At 40.1% G+C, this 22,039-nt stretch overlaps 3 protein-coding genes across 5 annotated transcripts in view; 1 reads left to right on the top strand and 2 right to left on the bottom strand.

The window, feature by feature from the left end:
* The window catches only part of parp16 (poly (ADP-ribose) polymerase family, member 16), a 6,158-nt gene extending 4,222 nt beyond the window's left edge, over nucleotides 1-1,936 (top strand). For both annotated transcript variants that reach the window (XM_005929142.3, XM_005929141.3), the window contains exons 6-7: nucleotides 277-421; nucleotides 1,241-1,936. In XM_005929142.3, the coding sequence (XP_005929204.1) occupies nucleotides 277-421; nucleotides 1,241-1,376 (281 nt within the window). In that variant the 3' untranslated portion in view covers nucleotides 1,377-1,936. The remainder of the gene's footprint in view (nucleotides 1-276; nucleotides 422-1,240) is intronic.
* A 2,391-nt stretch (nucleotides 1,937-4,327) lies between these two features.
* On the bottom strand, nucleotides 4,328-8,288 carry si:ch73-330k17.3 (IGFBP domain-containing protein). Its single transcript, XM_005929146.2, has 4 exons — nucleotides 6,866-8,288; nucleotides 6,219-6,306; nucleotides 5,945-6,140; nucleotides 4,328-5,843 (listed from the first exon to the last, which is right to left on the bottom strand). The coding sequence occupies exons 1-4, from the start codon at nucleotides 7,278-7,280 to the stop codon at nucleotides 5,784-5,786; spliced, it is 759 nt and encodes a 252-aa protein (XP_005929208.1). The 5' UTR covers nucleotides 7,281-8,288; the 3' UTR covers nucleotides 4,328-5,783.
* Nucleotides 8,289-10,103: 1,815 nt separating this feature from the next.
* ctdspl2a (CTD (carboxy-terminal domain, RNA polymerase II, polypeptide A) small phosphatase like 2a) lies at nucleotides 10,104-21,810 on the bottom strand. 2 transcript variants are annotated; one of them, XM_005929147.3, is made up of 13 exons: nucleotides 21,325-21,810; nucleotides 19,109-19,320; nucleotides 16,747-16,882; nucleotides 16,424-16,570; nucleotides 15,998-16,237; nucleotides 15,762-15,855; nucleotides 15,146-15,257; nucleotides 14,944-15,030; nucleotides 14,776-14,838; nucleotides 14,599-14,678; nucleotides 12,680-12,806; nucleotides 12,438-12,533; nucleotides 10,104-10,206 (listed from the first exon to the last, which is right to left on the bottom strand). In XM_005929147.3, the coding sequence occupies exons 2-13, from the start codon at nucleotides 19,295-19,297 to the stop codon at nucleotides 10,141-10,143; spliced, it is 1,437 nt and encodes a 478-aa protein (XP_005929209.1). In that variant the 5' UTR covers nucleotides 19,298-19,320; nucleotides 21,325-21,810; the 3' UTR covers nucleotides 10,104-10,140. The 2 variants fall into 2 exon arrangements, with proteins under 2 accessions (XP_005929209.1, XP_005929210.1); XM_005929148.3 differs by lacking the exon at nucleotides 21,325-21,810 and adding an exon at nucleotides 20,490-21,315.
* Between the last annotated feature and the right edge of the window lie 229 nt (nucleotides 21,811-22,039).

Genomic DNA, 22,039 nt, shown 5'->3' with positions numbered 1-22,039 from the left:
CCACCACCACCACCACCACCACCACCAAAAATACCAATTCAGGGAGTCACAAAGTACTGCAGAGAGTACTCATGGTAGCGATAATGCTCTTATATGATGTAATATGACACGTTGTGGGTAAAAAAAAGTGGCCTACACTTTGTCTTGAATTTATTTCGGACCTTTATGCCTCTCAAAACACTCAGTAACTGCATAAATCTTTCCAGGAATGTTCTACCTGCTTATTGCTCTTTAAATCAGAACCTATTAAAGCCTTCCGCTCATTTATCATTTCAGATTCTGAAGTTGTAGACCGCCAGCGCTCGAGGGCAAAGAACAGTGAAGGAGGGGATGTACCACATAAATACTTTGTAGTCACCAATAATCAGCTTTTACGAGTCAAGTACCTGCTTGTTTACTCTCAGCAGAGGCACCTGTCCAGGTAAGACTTTTCTGGGACAAATGATGCATTTTGCTTTTGTGTACTGGTGAATAGGCAACATTAGACCTAAAAATGCTTTCATACAGAACAGGATTGGCTGACAAATCAGAAATTCAATGTGAAAGTTGTGGAAAGGTCACATTTATTTGAATGTCCTCCAGCACGCAGTCTCAGTAATCTGATTACAGCCCACTAAGAGCAAAGAAGAGAAGCAGAATACAATTTTTTAAACTTGTTTTTATCTATTTTACTCATTCATTTACTAATTCAGATTAAATAAAAGAGAGTATAGTGTTGAGTAGAGACAACTTTCCTTTGAAGAGTATCTGGGCTTGGCCTTAGAGTGAACTTCAGTGTAGAGCTGCTACTCCTCCAGTTGATGTGGTGGATGCTTCCTGGGTGCCTCCTATGTGAGGTGTTTCAGGCATGTCTACCCAGGATGGACCCAGGACATTCTGGCAGTATTTTTTCTATTGGCTTTCTTGGGAATGCCACAGAGCTAGAGGAGGTGGCTGGACCAGGAGTAGTGTAGGCATCTCTTCTTAAACCCAGAGCTGGATGGACGCGAGTAGCCACTTGAAATAAAATAAAATAAAATAAAACAGGGTCCAGATCCAAGGTGTACTTTACCTCTTGCCCAATGTCAGATTGGCTCCAGCTCCGCTGTGACCCTCATTTAATGAGTGGTTAAGAGAACTGACAGATAAATAATCAATAGCATGAAAGAAAATGAAAATGTTTACTTGTTTTCATCCCGAGGTTTGATAGCTCGCTCTTCTGTGCTGATGGTCACCGTGCTTTTCTGTTTTTCTTCCTCAGACATTCCCGCAGCCGCTCGTGGCTCCTCAGACACCATTTTGCCATCATGATGAGTCTCTACCTTCTGCTGCTCGTATTCATCGGTGCCTTAAACTCCAACACCTTTGTATCCTTTTGGAACAGACTATTCAGGTGAAACGACAACAGGACACATGGCATGGATGTTTCTAATCCACAGTGCCTTCCTGCCAAGATGTTGGCTGAAGGCATGAGAAGAAGAGTTTTATGCACCTTTCTACTGTTTTCTCTTATAGTTCTTTGCTTTGTTTGCAATATGTAATGTAATATAGTCATCATTACTGTAAATGCAAGATAACATATCGTTTCAGATGGGAATCTTGTTATATATTGATTTTAATGAAATCTGTATGAAGATCTTTGTTGATTTTAAGACAATTGCAGTGTTGCTCCTTGAGTTTGAATGATTCAGTAAATAATCAGTTTTATAGTTAATCTCTGTTACTGTGTTGTTTCAGTCCTCCGAGGACACAACGATGGAGATCATCCTGTTTAAATAATCAGTGTGTTTTGGTTTTCTCTCTCTGGTTTGATGTGCAGCGAACTCCTCGTTAACTGAGCCATTATTATCACTAATCAGTTTTTCTGGCCTTAATGATAAACTGAAATTCCACTTTTAAATTCTTAAGATTGTCATTGTCTGTATTTTGGAAATTAATAAATTGGGATGTTTTTAAATCTTTTGTTTTTAAGTGTAGATCAAATATAGTGGTTTTTATTTTAATGTGTACATTCGGTTTTGGGGACTGCGGCGTTGTAGTATGGATCAGTAGATATTCAGGGTTGTCATCTAAAACCACTGATCTCTGAATCATCAAAACATAAAAAAAAGGTACCTAACTCGTGGAATGACAGTTTCATGTCTACAGTAGCTAAAAACTTGGAATCTTTCGATATATGTTCTTAAAAATTTGAGGAAACTGGAGATGTGGATGACAAAAGAAGAAGTGGCAGACCTAAAAAACAAACAAACAAACCCTCTAATGCAGATGAACAGTATCTGAGAGTCATGTCCTTAAGAAATATGAAACAATTCCAGCAAAGACCAGACACAGGATCTGAGAGATGCAACTGGCCCTTCAGCTGATCCATCTACTGTTCATTGAAGCCTGATCAGAAATACTCTCAGTGGAAGGTTGGCTGTCATGAGGCCATTCTGAAGGAAGGAAAATGGGGACGTTAAATTACACAAGAGGTGGACTGAAAATCAGCGGCTTGGTTCAAATCATTGTCAGTATGTATGGAGGTCAGTAGAAAGGTACAACCGTGAGTTTCAGCTATCTGTAAGACACGGCAGCGGCTCTGTCACGGCTGCATTTCAGCCAGTGTTGTTGGAGGTCTTGTTAAAATTTCTAAATTGAAACCAGATTTGATCCACCATCTGGAGTGTGTCTCATTTCTTCAGCATGACATCGATCACAAACGCAGTGCCACTGCAGTAACAGCGCACCTGGATAGAAAAACGTACAATAAAGCACTATCAGTCATGGACTGAGCTAACTATAAAGGTGGCCCAAGAAATAATGACTTTTATTCCCTGTGTCTTGGTGCTGTACGTCTATGTATTTTTGCACATTTTGATAAATGATTGCACTTATGTCCCATATTGATAACAAAATATAAAAAAGTGAGGGGTGGCTCAAAATCTTTCACAGTGCACATGCTTTTTTTTTTCCATACAGCATAAAAAAAGTGTTAAAGCATCAGGTTAAAATGAATTTGAAATACTAACATCTCTAATGTAAACAGTGTTTACAGAGCGAGGCACCTCTTTCGAACAGTGCGTCGTTTCTATTGTTCTCAGCTTTTCGTGTTGCATTCAAACATGGGTTACCTCTAACAGGGGCAAATTTATTACTGCTGGCACACAGACAGTCCTCTTTTAACTGTGGTACTTTATCAGTAAGAAAAAAGTGAGAGTGATATATGGGTTTGATAACACAGGCGGCCTGCTTTGGTGACCGATCCTGTTTTCCTAATAGATACCCGATGCGCTGATGTGTGTGTATTAACAGCCCGAGAAACGCGCAAAAGAGAATTTTTTTGTTTGGTTTTGTGGAGCAACGATGTAAAGCAAGACTTTAGCTTAAATCGGGGTTCTCATTAAGAAATGAAGACAACCAGGAGAACACTTTGTGTCAATAAATAATTTCATTTACTCATAAATAACCGATGGCACAGTGCTTTCAGTCTTAGTTTTCGTTTCCTCAGGTGTACTTGTTATGCTGCACAAATCTCTGTACTTTAATTAAACATCAGATATTATTCCGATGTCTCGTTACGTCACGGATGCAGCTTACTAACAAGTTTGAAAGAAGATGAAAGACATTGCAGGCCATTGTTTTGGTTTAAAAACCATTCCCGTCTTGCGAAATCCTTCAGATAAACTGCTTCTGTTCATCAGAAATGGCTCACATTTGAAGGCCACAGAACAAACTGCCCATTGTTGGTCCACACTTTATTCCCTTTATGTACAGGCTTCATTATTGCTGCCTCATAAACTGTCTGTTATTCAATAACCATCAACTGTGAGGGGGGCGGCAGCCGTAGAGGGAGCTCAACTTGTTTATCAGGAAAAAACTCCCAAAATGAGAAGCAATCAGAAGAGAGGGAATCTGTATTATTCCACTAAATGTTTGTGCCTCACACTTTGTTTTCTTCATAAAAAAAATTCATGCTTTCACAATTTAATATTTCCCTGTAAAAGACGTGTATTGTGCAGGACTGAACTTGAGGCAGGTCTGCAGTCAGGTATGATGTTTGTTATCTTTGCCAACATTTGCTCCAAAACGCCAAAACCCTCACTTACAGATTGAGGCCAGAGCAGACCTGTCAGAGAGTACAATCAATCAATCAATATTTTTATTTCTATAGCACATTTAAAAAGGTCAGTGTCCATCAAAGTGCTTCCTACAAGGTAGCCAAGCAGATTACAACAAAAAGCAACAAAAACAGTTAAAACAATTATAGTTACAGTTACAGTTACATAGCACAAATGCAGACCAGGTGGAAGTCCAAACTAATTTGCTTCAAAAGCTAGATGGAACAGGCGAGTTTTTAAGCGTGATTTAAACGTTCAACACAGTCCACTGGATGGTTTTGCAAAGCAGGAAAATAATGATGTCTTATATAAAATGTTTTGCTATACATGATGCCTTGCTGCAAGCATTGCTACACACAAGTGAAAAGGTGTGGAAAGCATTCAAACACCTCAGAAACTTGTTTGATAAAGAAGTAAAATCTCTTTTTGTTGTTATTTTTGCTTTTATCTGTTGATTGCAATGTACATTCATTGCCTACTTCATTAGGTATACTTGTTCAGCTGCTCGTTAACACCAATATCTAATCAGCCAATCACATGACACCAACCACATGGAGCAGGTTGTCTTTACCCTGCTTGGTCAAGATGACCTGCTGAAGTTCAAATCAAGCGTTAGAAGGAGGAAGTGAATTTGCTGAGTATTTCAGCGCTCATATGGTGGGGTCAAAATTTGGCATAAACCTCACAAATGAATCATGAATCCATCCTGAGTTGGATCAACAGTTGAAGCTGGTGGTGATTTGATGTTTTCTCAGCACACTTTGAGCATTTTTAAATGCCATAGCGTACCAGGTACTCCTGCTGCTTATGTCCATCCCTTTATAATCACAGTGCACCAATCTCCTGATGGCTCTTTCCAACATAATAAAGCTCCATTTCAGAAACCTCACATCATCTCAAACTGCTTAAGAGCATGACAATGAGTTCAGGAATAATTGCAGCATCTTGTCAAATCTGTGCTATAAAGAATTAAATTGGTATTAACTAAAAGTGGGTCCAAAGCAGTATTAGTATAGTGTACCTAATAAAGTGGCTGGTCAGTATATTTTATGGCAGTAGACTGACTGATACAGATCTATCACATGTTTGTGGGCTCTTTTTATGCAGTGGATTTACTGGTCTGGCCAAAAACTGCAGGTTGTTTGTAAAGTATTGTGTTAGTTTGTGTTTTATAAATAATGTGTTTACTGCATTTGTATTTTATAGCTGAAACTGTAAGAATATGGATTAGAATATTCATTCACTGGTAATGATATCCAGTAATTTGAGATCTAATTAAATAATTGACACACAGGTGACAGAGAGAATCTGACATATGTTTACTTAGCAGGTAGGTTTTCATGTTGTGGTACATGAATTAAACACTTATGGTGACACACAAGTTCATATAAGATACAAGAAAACACGTAAAAACAAACAGTGATTATGCCAACTGTCTAACGTCATATAAAGCAATGCACATCACTGGACAGCATTAATTAACAGCTAGAGTAGTGCAGATCCAGCCTGGTAATCCCCATAAATAAATAGAGCAAAGTCAATACATGATGGTATAGAATTTAAAAAAGTAGAAGGTTTTAATCTTGATTTAAATTGCAGGGGGCGAAAAGTAATTGTTGATTAAGTAGTTTTGAGATATTCACAGGGTTTAAACATAGCTGCCTTTCTTCACATTTTGCTACAAGTGTTCCTCTTGGTTTCTTCTTAGCTGGATGAGCTCGGACAGTCCGGGATCAAGCACACAAAATGCCCCTCGCAGTTACTCTGCAAAGAGAAAAAAAGACCGTGTTGGATTCAGAGCGCAATGAAGAAAAAAAGAAAAAACAGGGAGAAGTTTGGTTTTTATTATTATTGTTTTTCCTTACCTGGAGGCTGTTGTGGCATATGGGACTGTGAGGTGCAGTCAGGTGATTGTGCACACATTTCCCAAAGTGTTGCAGACAGGTGGAATCGGACGGGGCGCAGGTCTGAGAGCACGATGGACGCTTCAGCAGCAGACAGCTGGAGCAGGACGTGTGCTGGCAGGAGCCCTGGCACTCTTTATTCTGCAGAGATGTAGACCTACAGACGAGGAAATTCTGATTATTGCTAAAAACAACAAAAACAACGTGGCATTAAGAGGATGGAGAGGGGGCTCACCTGGCAGAGCAGATTGCAGAGGGATTGGCCTGGCAGTACTCCTTGGTGCACTCTGGTTGGCAGCTCTCTGCATCCAGCTGTTCAATCACTGCACAGATTTAAAGAAATTACGAATGAGAGTCCCGCATTGTGGAGTCAGACTTTAAAAAAAGACAGGAACAGTGTAAAAGGTCTGATATCGTATTGATAACGGTGACACTTCTATTCATCGGGGACAGATAAGATGAGTAATTATGGCTGAGGAACCTTTGATTCAAAGGAAGCCTTGACCACACTATCAGTCTTCACAGCTCATAAACCAGATTTTACCGCACCAGCACCATTCCCACTACACAGACTTACAGTCAAAGAATCTCACCAAGTGCATTTTTACGCGTTTAGAGAAGATTTTAGCGCCTTTGTAGTTCCCGCCAACTTTATTTCCAGAAGAGTTAAATATTGCATTCTTGCTTACAGAGCCTTCTTTTAATTAGCACGATGGTTTCTGTACATGTGAGTAAATCAGAACAACTCGATAACTTTTTTGTGCTGCTGTAAAACTTTTCATTTCCCCACTATTGCATTTCACGAGTGATTAAAGCATCACCCGTGGATCTGATGCGCAGTGGCTGCTTGTCATCATTTTAGAGTAATGGTTACAATCTCACCTGCTTTGCAGATCCCTTTGCGTTCTGCGTCTGGTTTGGCAGCTGCTGAGTCCTGAAAAACGCACACCAGCCCCTCGTCGCACTTCCCCAGGTAGTCCCACGTCCCCCCGCAGGTCTCCCCCTCCGTCTTGGCGCACACGGGGCAGCATCCGCAGACACCCGTCGTCACGCCCCCTTTACACTGGAGCTTCAGCGCCCGCCGGGAAGAGCAGTGTATCCGCTCGCAGGGCGGGCACTGAAGGGCCCGAAGTTGCTGGGTGTCCACGGGGGACGCTTTCTCCAACCCGAACACCCCCAACAGCGCACTGAGAAATAGCAGCATCCGCATCGTTGATAGACCTGACGTTATCCTGAGGGGAGAGCGCCTGTCTGCACCTTTTATATCCCCGGGCACCCCGGCATTGTCACACCACATGCTTCGTAGTTTATGAGCCACAACCTCCTCCCACCACCACCAGCCAATAGATGGATGGATTTAGTCTAAAATATACGGTTAATTATCCCCACGTCTTATCTCCACGCTATCAACAGTGCGATTTTGTTTTGAAACAAGTCTTCCGTCCGAACATTGTTAGATAAACTCGGATGAAGGTGAATTCGGAGTCACATGACCTCTGAAAGGGGCAATTCGGTGTGCACCTGTAATCAGATAATGTCCCATTTCCCAAAAGAACAAAAGGTTTAACACATCAGCAGGTTATCTCATCCGGACGCCTCACAAGGTTCTTAGCTGAATGAAAAATCTCGCAGGTTGTGTGTATGCCAGTAAAATATGGCCGCACTCACTGGGTGTCTGTCAGTTGACATTGCAGCTGCTGTATGTCATTTCTTTCCTTTTGAAGAGGGAAACATCTGCTTAAAAGTAGGACAAACTGCTGCAGAAACATACTTAGTCCTCGGCAAGTCACAAAAAGGTAAATTGTTTTGTGTTATTGTAGTTTATGCTGCAGTTAACATATTAAAATTAGCCGCTTTGGATATTAAACCCGTTTTGCATTACTTTTTATTCAATTTTTGAATGAAAAAAAGGCCCACAGTAACCCCAGCCACAAGAGATATTTAATGACTTTACTTTGAGGAAATGTTCTGTGTAAAATCCCGGAGGACAGAAAAGGATTTCTTTAGCTTTGGCTCTTAATATGCTCTATGTTCATTTGGATCCATACGAACTGTTAGTATGATGGTCCACAAACGAGAAACATAGCGAATTGGAAACACGTCCAGGTTTACTGAGTGCAGAGAAACAATTTAACAAAGGAAGATAAAACTACAATTTAAAAAAATATGAAGAGGCTAGACATAATGCACACAAGGTGCATTACAAAAGGAAGGTAAAGACCCTACAGTAATGCAGATAAAACCCCAGCAATCAGATGACCCCCCTATGAGCAAGCATTTGGAGACATTGGGAAGGAAAAAAAAATCCCTTCTAACAAGAAGAAACCTCTGGCAGAACCAGGATCGGGGAGGGGTGGCCATCTGAGAGACCAGTTGGGGACGAGGGGAGGAAGACAGGACAAAAGTGAAAGAGAACCACAGGTTTATTATTTTTAATAATACTAATAATTTTATTCTTCCTCTTTACGCCAGCTAGCTAACGTTAGCTGCTATTTCTCTCACTTAATTTTAATTATTCAATTAAATCTTTTTACACATTAGTCCTCATGTCCTACTGCTTAGTCGTTGACATAGCCAAAGGAGAGAAGCCCATATAGGATAAATATGCCCCGTCTAGTCCCCATAACCTTCAAAAACATTGAAGGTTATGTCATCTGATGAGGTCTAGGAAACAAAATAAAGTTTAAATTAAAAAAAAAAAGAAAAAAAAAAAAAAAAAAGACAGTTTTAAGTATCAAAATGATGCTTTGATCAGAAAAAGCAAACCAAAGAACTCTTGCTCCTCTTTCCTGTTGCACTGATCCCAGAGGAGCATCTCCACATTCACTCGTCCACCTCTGTATCAATTTGCATAATCCTGCAAGCTGTCTTCACTTTAAAAATAAATCTTTAAAAAAGTGTTGCTGAACAAACTAAAATCTCAGTTACTGCTAGGAAGCCTTGTGTCGTATAAAAATGTATTTATTTTCAAGGAAACCATTGAGTAACACTGAATACACCAGGAGTGATCATTCAATAAGTCAATAAAACTCGTGACTCCCACATCAAAGATCCCACATACAAGACGTCTTGGAAAAGAAGATTCAAAGCAAACATGTTGGCAATTTGCTGGTGCTACAATTTCATTTTTCCCCCACATAACAAATTTAGGCGATACACACCTGTGTAGAAAAGTGACAAGAGTTTACATCAACTTACAAAGGGCTGGATGTCAAAGTGCAAGATGCCTGAACCCCACCCTCCCACCCACCCCTCCTGTCAAAGAGGACGATCAAAATGTCGCAACCAGAAGCGGACTCTTAAATAAAAATCTCCAAAATTAAGATTCTGCCATTATGGGTTGGTATTCATTTGAGACCCTAGTCTATCTTACATTTCATAGCTTTAAAATATTTCAGAAACATTTTTCCTCCCAAAGACACTCATTTCTTTTCTTCTTCTTCTTCTTCTTTTTTTTTTTTAAACTGCACCTTATAAGAGACGACTGCATGTAATGGAGTAAAGCATCACAGGAATTATGCAGGCATACAACAGAAAAGCAGCTGCTTATCAACAAGTTCAAACAAAACAACATTTTATCAGTTAAAAAAGAAAAAAGCAACCGAGTCAGAGAACATACTAAAATCTGAAGTGAAACTAAAAGGACTTAAAAACCTCAAGAGAAAAACAAACAAACAAAAAAACAAAACAATTATGTACATATATTTACAGGCAAATAGAGTGAATATTTTACAGGTTTGACTGGCCACTGGAGGTCAGGAGGAAACCAACAATGTCCTTGTAATCCAACACTGTGACATTCAGTTTTGTCAAATGACAAAATACCTTCCAGGAGGCCGTCTGCAAGGTCGCACTGAAAACAAGTGAGCTAAGAAACCTCTGCTCTGAGTCTGCCTTCACTGTGTGTGTGTGTGTGTGTGTGTGTGTGTGTGTGTGTGTGTGTTACAACTCAAACTGGTTCGTCATAGCTTCTGGTGTTTAGTCCTCACTCGTCATTTTTTCTTTTTTTTTGTACGACTTAAAAAAAATTATAATAATGGCAATGTTGTGTATGTAACACTGCCATTCAGAGCTGAATCCACTGAAGACATCCTTCTATGAGTCCGTTTGTTTTTTTTCCTTCTTCCACTGCGATCTTGTAAATGAACATTAGCACCTCAGTCTGGAGGGAGGAGGTCGTGCAAACGAAACCGCTCTCGGATGTGCGGTCTGACGTCTTCATTCTGGGACGAGACAGACAAGGTGAGACTGATTTAAAAACTGTAAATTATTAAAATTTCATTTTGATCACACATTCAGGATGTCTTCTTCTCTGCACGAGAAACAAGCAAAGAAACTTTCACTAAATGCAATGTGTTTAGAGCTGGGCTGCTAACATTTTCAGTTGATACTGATATCACGTTAAAATTAAAATCCCTACTTCCGTAAAGTTCAAAGGTTCCCTTTTACACCAAAATGAGATGTTAAAATTTACGGTTGAGCCGTTGAACATGATAAATGCGCTGCTACATTGTGCAATTGTATTTTAAATATGTGACATGGGTTTTCTGACAAGGAAAAACCTTCAAGTGTTACAGAAGAACAAAAACAAACTGCAACACTAAATTCTTTGGTCAGGTCCAAAAAAATAAAGCAGCTATTACAACAAAAAATTTAATAAATACAGTATAGAGGTAAAGCATTTTAACTCCACAAACAGAAAATACTAAACATATCAGTACAAATTTTTAAAAACTTTCAAATATACATAAAAGGAGAACATAAGCAAAACTAACACTCAATTGTGTTCTACTTTTGTATCAATGGGAGTCTCAGTCATGGATGTCTGTGAAGCTTCTCAGTCATCCAGGTCATTGTAGTCTAAGGAGCTTGGAAAGAAAAAAGCGTCTGAAGTTCTTTAAGTTGCTTGAAGACGTTTCACCTCTCATCCAAGAAGCTTCTTCAGTTCTAGGGTCAAATGGTGGAGAGTCCCAGATTTAAGCCCTGTGGGAGTGTCCCCCTGAAGAGGCACAATGGACCCCCTAATGAGACGCCAGACGCTTTAATGCCCACTCACAGCCTGGGCCATCTGACCTCAGTAAATTACAGGATAAGGTGGGGCTAGGTGAAACGGCTTCAAGCAACTTAAAGAAGTCCAGACACTTTTTTCTTTCCAAGCTCCTTAGACCTCAGTCATGGATCAGATGTGTGACTCGTTCCACCACTAATCCGCTGTGGTAGTAAAAAGCTGTTCATCTCTCCCTCTTCTCTCCACATGTAGCAGGATAAAGTCGTCTGAGAGAAACGTTTATAGCCACGAAGTTGGTAACAGGCTCAGTTTCTCTAATCAGCTTCTTAAATCTGACATTTTCGACTCTGCTTACTGGCATCATGCCTTGTCCCCTGGCCTTTGTGGAAACCTGCTTTCAACACAGTTTGCAGTGTTGGAGCGCACGCTACTCTGCTCTGAGTTTTCATTTTCTGTTGCCATGTCGTCTTTTACCTTGCCTGAGCTTTTAGCGCAATGCGTGTAGCAGCCCAAATATAAGCTCATGTGCTGCTGCCGGCTGTCTCTCCTACCCCGTGTACGTCAACCCAACCTGTGTGGCTTTGATGTTATTCTACCCACATGACTGTCTTGGCACTACTTATTGTCAATGGCCTTTTGTATTGTCCGTCAAAACATGGATGGAGTGAGCTCTATCGATTTTATACCGACCATGTTTGATATCACTATTGAGTAAACCTTTTGCATGATAATGTTATCGTTTTATTGCCCAGCTCTAATCATGATATTACTGAGCATGTCAATCCAGCAGAGTTAATGTTACACAGTGCTGTGTTAATAGCAATGTTTGCCTCTCACGCCCGTCTTCCTCTGCTTTACTCACATTACCTAAAACTTCTCTGCACCATTTTACTTTCTGCTCTTTTTTGGTTGCACTTCCTCTCAGACCACCTTCTCTTTGCTGACTGGGTTTATACACTTACAATGTGAGCGTTGTTGACTGAGTTGACACTTCCCTTTTTTGTGGTTAAATGCATTGGTCACAAAACTAAACCTGGCACCAAATTAAGCCATTGACAGCTGACTGACAGCTGTTATCTAACCAAGAGTTAGACTACAGCTTTCTAGCCAATCAAAATTTGCGATTTCAGCAGCCATACGCAGCATTTTGTTGGTACAGTGCAGTGGCTTTCAAACCATGAACCAATGCAGATATACAGACTGAAACTCAGTTAAATGAATCAGTAGCAAAGTAAGAAACTTAACTGGTTTGTTTAAATAATTTACACATATTTGTTTATATGTTCTCTATTAGCAACACTAAATATAAAACTGGTAAGTTTATTACACAGCTAACTCTGCGTGTGGTGAAGAGTGGGTGGAACAGTGACAGCAGACTGCCAGCTGTGGTTATTTTCCACTGGTGTGAATGCACAGATGCAAATATTTACAAGTCCAAGTACATACCAGCTCCACAAGTTTCTCGAGGAAAGGAATAAGCTTTAGAAGCTCGTTGTCATTTCTATCCACAAACCAGCTCTCAATGGGGATTCCATTGGAAAGCTGAAAGAAACAAAAACGCGTGTTTAGATCAATGTGACACAAAATCATAGATAAAAGTGCAGTTTAAAATGAATTCATTCATTTAAAAAACAAAAAAAACAAAAAAACAACTAATAATAAAATAATTTCTGGTGTAAGAACTTTACCTGATAAGCAAAGGCTTGGGGTGAGTTGTCGATTATTACAGTTTTGGAAAGATCCCGCCCGAGAATGTTTAGGTCTTTAATGTAATTTCCTTGAACGCACACACAGTGCTCACGAAATAGTCTATGTCTAAAAGAAAGAAAGCAAAAAAGAAAAATGCAGCATGACAGATTTATTCCGAGAAAATAACACCAAAGGAAGAAGAGCTCTGGTGAAGTTAATGATGCTTACAGAAAAATTCAAAGGGTCAAATGATTTACACTGTGCATTTGTCCCGAGGTTGGCGGTAAGGTGACAGAAGGAAAAGAAATTAATAAATGTTTCATGAAAAAAAAACAAAAAAAAACAAAAAAACAAATGCAAGCGTCCCGACAGGCATTTCAGATTGGTTTGTTTGAAACAATGAAAAGGGAGTGAATGGTGCTTTCAGAATAATATATTCATGAAACACTGGACACGCTGAGAGGACCAAATCAGTAATGCTGGTTGTGCTTGAATGAGTGAGAAAAATGATATAAGCTGCATGTTTATGTGCAAGTGATGACCTTCAAATATTAATCATAAATAAATAAATGAATGACACCCACCATCAGTTTGCCAAAATACCAATGCAAGGTGGGTATGACTGGGAAACTGCATGCTTACTGGCTAACAACTCGTGATTGACAAGACACTATTTTGATACATAATATTTGCAAAAAAGAGATTTAGTCCAAGCAAATCCAGCAATAGCAAAATGGTGAAAAGTGCAACACTAACTAGAATTGGAGAAAGTCTTTAAAATATGATTTGTGGCTCAGTGCTACAGGCAACATTGCCTTCAAACTTTTATTTTGAAGGCAACATGATCTCAATTTCTGGTTTGTGTTACACTTTTCACAGCTTCACTATAGCCAGCAGAGCTGCTGAACAGCATTTGTAGAGAGGTCCATAACTTCCATGCAAACTACAACTGCAGCTGCCAAAGCAATCACAAAGAGGGTTTTGCCAATCAGTTGGGGAATGCACATTTATGCTAGCAACAGGTTGTTGCCAGGGAGTTACTAACCACTCTGCAAACCTGTGTGACTGGACCTTAAGCAACTGTTTTTCCAGCGACTACCAGCAACCCCAATAATCACTTGCAACTCAATTGCGGCCAGAACACTAGTCTTGGTCTGTTGGGCGCTAGCTTCTTCCATCTTCTCGGTTTGGAGTTCGTTGCTAACATCGTCATCTGATACATCCTTTCTGGCTTTTTTAGGTTTAGGTCCTTGTTTAATCAGCATCCTGACTGGCTGGGTCGGAGCAAGTGCTAATAAAAGGGTGGCTTTAGCTGCGGTGTAGGTGCAATTAGAGGATGTAAAGATCGGAGCTCAAAGTTTTGCTGCCGTTCAGATACACGAAACAGCTGGAAGCCTTACTAGTTGGGGAATACTGATTTTTTCCCCTCATGACTCTCCAGAGCTGTGCATAGGCTCTGCTTAGGAGCGACACACAACCAAGCTGGTTGCCTGATAAACTGAACCTCTTCTAAACAACAACGGAGCTTGCTGAGAAGTCCAAACACAAATCTTCAAAGGATTTGTTTACAAAATCAACACAATCAGGAAGGGGGAGGAGCTTTATGGCTTTTCCAGTAAAGAAAACCTGCTGTTAGTTTTACTGGAAAAGGAAACACGAAGAACTTGAATACTGGATAATACACCTGGTATAAAAAGCAAGGAAATTCCTTTTTTTTTTTTTTTTTTCCCTGTGTCAAGAGCGATATTTTAAATGTTCATCTTGGATCTTCTCCTAAGGATGACTACAGAATAAAGCTGGTGAACTCTGATGGAATGAATACAGGTTTGTATCCTGTTCATTTCCTCTCTTACTCTACAGCTACCAGACATCTTACAAAGCAGGCAGAGTTCATCTTTGGATGCACGTTCCCACTGACCTTACTAACTGTTTTTTCGGATCCAGGATGTTGAGCAACTTGTCAGCATAGACCTTCTTTGAAGCAGTGAAGAGAATAATCTGAAATTTTAATGGATAGCAATAAATGACTAATACTGAATCTGAGAGGAGGCCAGACTAAACAAACGTATGCACTCTAACAAAAGATGCCTCTTACCTCGTACAACTGAGACATGCGCTCGAGAAACTCTCTGAAAAAGGGCCTCAACCGAACATACACCTGCAGGTTTAAAAAAAAAAAAAAAAATAGATCAAGAGACAGAAGGTTTAGGAACAGCCATAAAAAGTGAGTCTCTTAACCTGAGGAATGATGCTGAACCTGTACCTGGTATATTACATCTTGAAAAAGCACGGGGAATGTCAGAGCTGCATCTTCGAGCTCATTCAAACTACAATGAACCAGAGTTTCATCCTGGAAGCAAGAGAAGAAAAAAAAACTAATTATTTTTATTTTATTGTTGTCTTTAATTTGAGTCTTTTTTTATTTTATTTTGAGATGAAAGCATAAGGGACATTTCGCTGCTTACCAGATCAAGGACAAGAGAAAACTCTGGTGTGCTGCGTGTTTTTAAAGGCAGCGCCGGTTTGCGTGTTAACTGCTCTTCTGTCAGCGGAGGCACGTGCTTAATGAAGAAGTACCTCGAATTTAAAGAAACCAAAAGGAAATATATCAACAGTCAAAAATCACAAGTATTTAAATGTCCCAGTTGAACCTTTGAAAGTAATATAACTCATTTACTGTTTCTTTTATAGATGTTGGATAAAAAAAATAAAGTAAAACAAAGAGAATATTTAATCTTCACTGGGGGAATCGGGGATGAGCAAACAGTATCCTCCAGTGAAGTAAACGCAGAGCGATGCACAGACTTAAAAGTGTGGTTTTGCTGCCACCTGGTGGCTGAAAGTTTCACAACAAGCTCAACACCAGCATACAAAGTCACCTTGAATGTGATTTCAAGTGGAATCACACCACAAAACTCAACAAAGACAGGATTTGCTGCCCAAAGTGCAAGCTCAAATTTAACAACAATGTAGCACTTATTCTATTAGCACCAAGTCTATTAATGTTTACTTAATTAACACTGAAAGGATTTATATTAAATTTAGAGTTTGTTTTTAAAAAAAAAAATTTGATTAACTTACGGGTCGAAAACTTCCCAGTCCTCATCGTATGAGGGTTCTGCTGGAACTGCAGGTAATGAGTGTGGATAGCTGCCATCTGGCATACACCCAGGAGCTGACAGAGACACATAAGATTTAAGAGAAATTCAAATGCAATGATTCTGAGAAATAACAAGCCTCTACTGTGAAGTTGTCCTTGTTTATGTGAATTAAGTTTTAAATTCAAGGAGGATTAGGCCTAACGTGCGTGGTCGTACCTGTTAACGGGGGCATGTCAGTTTCAGTGACGATCTCTCCTTCTTCTATGGTTGTATCGGAGGTAATGTGGAGCCTCTGTGGTAAAATCGGAGCAGTGTGACACGGAGCGATGCCCTCGGTGGATGTGAGGGTGGATGTGAGAGTGCTGCTCGGCATCTCTTCAGCCTGCTCGATGTCCAGCTGTTTCATGATTTCCTCTGCCTCCATGGCTTGGCCGGGAGAATCAGAGCCAGGAGTGGCTTAACAGAGGGAATACAAATAAGATGTGGCTTTCAGTCATATATCGCTGGTTCTTCAGAAAAAAACCTAAAACCATTCAGTTTATGATATTTCAGCATGATTGTTTGTTATCATTTATTTATTATTTATTAATTCAGCCTAAATTACCTGTGGATCGGCTACAGAATACTTGTGGACTTTCTTACCAGTTTTAGTTGCTGGTGAGAAAAAGTTGAAGACTGGGGAGAAGATGGTTCCAAGGAGGGTGGTGCGTGGTGGGCTGCTCGTTGAGTCGACGGGGGCCTCCAGTTTACCATTTGGTTTAATTGGTTTACTATGGCAGGTCATGGTGTCTTTTGAAGAAAAGAAAAAAAAAAAAAAAAAGGAGGGGGAAAAAGGACATGGTTTTAGTTTGTTGACACTATTGTAAAATTTTTAGGGTTCTTAAGATAGAGCTATAAAACTGCAGAATATACATGCAAGATATGTGAATTGTTATGGTCAGCTTCTATAGACTGGTCTGTCATACCTTTATTTGGACTTTTCCGGCAAACTCTGGATACGGATTTATTAGAGAGGCCTCTAGTCTGTGGTGTTGAAGTAATGAGATCACCGTCGGGATTACAATCAATACGACTCCGCTTGGCAGGAATATCCTGCTCCACCTAAAAAGAAACGACACACACAGTTACAAATGTACATAATTTACATTTTTCCACAGCTTTAACTTCTTCAGTGTGCAAATCGCTAACATGTTGCAATGCAAAATATATTTAGCAGCACTGAAAGCAGTTGCCATGACATTACCACAGAAAGCGCATCTTTAATTTCTCAATGTGGATGTTTTACAAGCATGTGATGACATTTGATTAAAAATGTGACTTCTGTTCTGGGGCGGAACGATGCTCAGTGGTTAGCACTGCCACCTCGTAACAAGAAGGTTCTAGATTTGAATCCACTGGCCGCCCGGGGCCTTTTCTGTGTCTGCGTGGGCTCTCTCGGGGTACTCTAGCCCCCCACAATCCAAAAACATTCATGTTAGGTTAAATGGCGATTCCAAATTGGCTGCAGGCTTGAGTGTGACTGTCAATGGTTGTGTGGGTCAACCCTGCAATAGACAGGCAACCTGTCGAGAGTACACTCCATCTCTACCCCATGACCTCTACGATAGCCTCAAGTCTGCCTCATCACTATGAATCAAATAAATGGAAGAAAACTGAAGGACGATCTGTTAAAAGTCAGTGCACTGACATACCTCACTAACCCACTAAACTTGCTTTGTAGTACCCCTCTAAGGAAATAACAATGATAACAATACTGGCAGCTGCCAGTGCTACCCCTCAGCTTCCTAGTAGATCCACTTATAAATCAAACTCCCAATGACCTCTGACCTTGAGGTTGAGATCACTGAAATTCAAACATAGTAGATGCACCTATGGTATGAATGGCACATTATCAAGTTATCACTTTCACAAACCTGCGTGAGCACATGCCACACACAGAGTTTTGTCTGCCAAGTAGAGAGACAACAAAACCCCATGGACCTTTTTATGGCTGAGGGGTAAAAACAGAGTGTGCAAAGTGCTTTGACTGACAGGCAAAAGGAGAACACTCAACTCAATGCAACTTGTTAAGTCAAACTGTCCCAACACCACTAAATGAAGCCCTCCTTTGAAATGAATGTGTGACATTGTCACTGCATTTGCATGCAGCTGGTGATGCAGAAAATGTCTACATGTTTTTTTTTTTTTACATTCTGTTCTACCTGTTTTACACTGCTGGAACTTCAGTTACTAGAACACAGACCAGAAAACTGATTATGGTTACATTATTAGGCCGTTTATCAAACAGGATATCTATTCAATCAATAAAATTGATTTCACTTTAATCTGGTGGCAAACTAAACTGATTTCCAAGTCTAATTTATTAGGTTGTGAGACAGAGTCAGAATCAAACACACAGAGTAACCTCTGATGCTTTAATAGATGCATTTTAAAGGTTTCAAGCTCTAATGTGTGGCTGCTTGGTCGGAAATAAAAAAACAGCAAAGATATTAACATGTTTACTTTACTCCACAGTATGCTAATAATCATCATGAACTCAGTAGATCTGGGGATTTTCTGCAGCATTGCATTTTCTTGTATTCCTGTAAGCAGCAGTGTTGCATTTTACTGTGATATTTTCATGTTTTTTTACAGAGTAAAATGTCTCTGATTGGAATGAGTGGTGCAAAATCGAACCATTATTGTGCAGAAGAGTCAAACGATGTGGGCAAACGCCGCCCCTTTTACGTGAGCGTGCAAGCAGAAAGCTTAAGTTTATCTCTGATTGGGGTTTAAGGTATTGTTAAGCCAGCAGACACAAAGAAAACCTGGCAGTGTAGAACTAATATACACCTTAGGATGCATTAGTGTATGTGTTTATTAAGGCTGACATGCCTGCATAGCATGAACGCTGTGCTTGTATTATAATCCCTATTCTGAACTTTTTAGATCTTGCCCCTGACATTCATCACCTGTGTTATATTAACAAAAATTTACAATGAAAACTAAAAAAAAACAAATAAAAACCAAGCAAACTAGCACTATGTGGAAACTGTAAAACTAAACAACGTGGAAAAAATTAACGAACCCACTGAAGCCTATAGGAGGTTTCAGCAGTCTAAGACAAAAATATCTAACTTTTGTGTGGACATCAGTAATTTGAGTCAGACTTAAAATAATTGTAAACCTGCTGTTTCGATGTCTAAAAACACTACTAACAGTTACATGCGTGACACAGCTTCCCTTTATCAGCTTTTTGGTTTGTTTTTTTAAGTAGCTGTGTGTGTTCTTGCGCCGTACTATGAAGCACAGAATGAAGCACATAAAACAAAAAAAAGCTATGCTTACCTTGACTGCATTTCCACGAATGAATTTCTTGATAGTGGAGAACAGGCCTGTCTCATTCTTCTGCATTTTGCCTCGACCTCTCACCGGCGATGGCTCCACTTCACAGTGTTTCCTTTTGGCCTGGGACGGGTGGGTTTGATGGCCTACGCTCGGCTGCTGAGGAGCTTTACGCACTCTCAGCTTCATCATGTACCAACGTCACATAGAAAAATCTGACAAGGAAGGAAAAGATGGAGTTAAGTCGACTGAGCGGTTTTGACACGGCACTTCAAACACAAAGGGTAGACACTCAATCCTTTGTGTTGTAACAGTAAACACAATCCATCCATAAATGGAAAAAAAAAAAAAAAAGTGTGCTTTGCCGCTCTGACAGGAATCGTGCATGTCCCCATTACTTATGACCAAAAATGCAAGTTACACTTAAGTACATGAAACTCTACCCCCCCCAAGAAAACCCCCTCAAAAAACCTAGACTGTGATAAAAACATAAAAATTATCACTATTTTAATTGTTTTTTTAATTTGTAAAAAAGGTGTTTTAATTTACTTGAGTATCAAAAGGGCTTTTGTTTACCAAAAGGTCAGAAACAGCAGGAAATTGCACAAGTTCCTCTCCAACCATGTGCCTAAAAATCCTGATAGGTTTTCAGATCTGCTGCCCAGCCAATATGATACAAGACAAGACTTTTTACATAAACACAAAGCAAACATTTCTTATCCTGACAAGGACTTGTGCTGAACAGGATATAGCAACTTCTCTCTTCGGCAGACAAACTGTGTCAGGGTTTTTCCTGGCTAAAAAAAAAAAAAAAAAAAAAAAAAAAAATTTGGCCTTTGGGCGTTACTATGCAAGTACAGCAAGGGCTAAGACTGAGTTACTTCATCTATGTTCTTTCTTGCTTATTTTCTAAACAAAATAATACTAAAAAAATAAAAATACACCACAAAGCTAACCATCTTTTTTAAGCTCTACCCAAAAACCTCTTTAATGTGTTTCAGGGTTTTTTTTTTTGTGTTTTTTTTTTTAAATGCACGAAAAACACTGATGCAGCTTCTAAATTCCCCTCAGTTTCCAACGCAAATTCTTGTTTTATGAAATACGTGTAAATACAGGTCACATATGTTGACATGACTGTGTGTGGTTCTAGTTTACTATAGCAAAGAAGTTCCTAAAGTTGTATTTATTTATGTTTACAGTTTTCACATCCTCATTCTGTCTCCCTTCGCAGATACAGTCAAATGCGTTTTTATTGGCGTGCTAAAGCTGTGCAACGAAAACCCACGATTTATGGACACTTCACCACCAATCTAGTCAAAATGTGTGCAGACAATTGAGTAACTGTTAAGGAAGCTCATCAAATTAGTTCAGATGAAACGCATACCTTTGCCTTTTTTTTTAGCTGTCACGGCCACTCTACTCCGGTATAAATGAAAGAAAAGTTATGAAAACAAAAAATTCGTGTAAGCCGGACCGGTCAGCGGAGTGGGTGGTAAACAGCAGAAGTTAGCAAAAATATGAAGCTTTCGGGTTATCCGAGGTTAGCTGCTGCTTAGAGGATAGGCTTTGTGTTTATATATGTTTGCTAAGTTGTTGCTGAATGAGATCTGACAGCAAACAGCACCGCTGTCTAACGTTATGTAACATCAGACGGGCTGCCTTAACGCCAACGACGTCAGCTACCGCTAACGTTAGCCAACCGCTGACATTTAGCATCAATACTACACAGACAACACCGCTCTGACGCTGATGCCCCGCATTATTTGGCCCACCGCCGACTTTACGTAGTCAGAACTGACACTGTAGGCTTAACAGAACTGTTGTTAATGCTAGCATAAAACAGGCGCTGTCTGCCAGTGGGTTCTGTGGCTAACGTTAACCAAACTATAGTTAGCTTGCAAGCTAACAAAACGCCAAAGGCAGCAAAAGCCATTTCGTGACATTACTCCCTCCGCTTCAAAAAACTCCTCTAGTGTGTCTTCCGACAGCATATCTATAGGTAATACGGAAATTACTCTTTAATCCTTCAGTGAAATAAAGGTAATTATAGCAAACTTCGCTGTGGCTAACGCGTCATTTTGTTCGCTCCTGTAACCATCTTTAGCAATTGAGACTACGCCCCCTTCGGTAGCCAACGTTAGCTGCTAGCTAGCAGGAGTCAGGCTTTCACGGGGGGGACAAGCCTTTTTGTTTACATGTTGACGTTGTTCGATGCTTACCGATGATCTAGGAAGCTCTTCAAACGTCCCGCAGCGTTGTCAGCTCTCGGCCACGACCGTGGCGGCCACGGACAAAGATCGGGCCGTGGTTGTTGCCGCCAGCTGTGTCCGTCGCTCAGTAGCTAGTCACAGATCGACCATGTCTGCGGACGCCATTTCCCGCCTCATCACAAACATAACGTTGCGGTGCGCAGAAGAATGTGACACACACGTAGGTGAACCAACGTGGCGAGCGCAGTCAACAGGAAAATGGCTTTAGTATGTGCGCAGCTGGACCCGGGCTCTCCGTCACATTTTATCCCTGCTGGTGCTGTTGTGCGACTGCAAGAATCCTGTATTAATTAAGCCGAATCTGAACGTTTGGACTGCAAATTGGCATTTTTTGTAGGACAGTGGCCAGGATGGTTCAGACGTTTTAAGACTTTCAAAAATCTTGCAAGCAAAAAACAAAAACCCAAAACAAAAGCAGCTTCTCCACATTATACTGTATAATTTGACTAAAAGCAGGCTCAGCTTTTAGTCAAATTTAGATCATCTCTTGTTGGGGAAAAAAAATGAAAGTGAATTAAACTTGGCATTTAACCAAACTCTGGACATCCATGAAATCCGAGACAGTCATTTAAATATCCCTGCAGGTTTCCGACATTTATTGATGTTTTTAACGTTGACATTAAACTGCTGCTGGAAAGGTGATCACGAACTGAAGACATATTCT

This window comes from Haplochromis burtoni, unplaced genomic scaffold (genome assembly GCF_018398535.1).
Source record: "Haplochromis burtoni strain Fernald_Lab_line unplaced genomic scaffold, NCSU_Asbu1 Contig_77, whole genome shotgun sequence".
NCBI classification, from domain to species: Eukaryota; Metazoa; Chordata; class Actinopteri; order Cichliformes; family Cichlidae; genus Haplochromis; species Haplochromis burtoni.
This window is presented reverse-complemented; position numbering and strand designations above follow the sequence as displayed.

Excerpts from the sequence above, each read along its gene's own strand:
- si:ch73-330k17.3 (XM_005929146.2), bottom strand. The coding sequence starts at position 7,280 with ATGTGGTGTGACAATGCCGGGGTGCCCGGGGATATAAAAGGTGCAGAC. Across the intron at positions 6,141-6,218 it reads TCTGCAATCTGCTCTGCCAG|GTCTACATCTCTGCAGAATA; the intron begins GTGAGCCCCCTC and ends CCTCGTCTGTAG. Across the intron at positions 5,844-5,944 it reads TATGCCACAACAGCCTCCAG|AGTAACTGCGAGGGGCATTT; the intron begins GTAAGGAAAAAC and ends TTCTCTTTGCAG.
- ctdspl2a (XM_005929147.3), bottom strand. The coding sequence starts at position 19,297 with ATGATGAAGCTGAGAGTGCGTAAAGCTCCTCAGCAGCCGAGCGTAGGC. Across the intron at positions 16,238-16,423 it reads CTCACCAGCAACTAAAACTG|CCACTCCTGGCTCTGATTCT; the intron begins GTAAGAAAGTCC and ends CCCTCTGTTAAG. Across the intron at positions 15,031-15,145 it reads TTTCTCTTGTCCTTGATCTG|GATGAAACTCTGGTTCATTG; the intron begins GTAAGCAGCGAA and ends TCTTGCTTCCAG.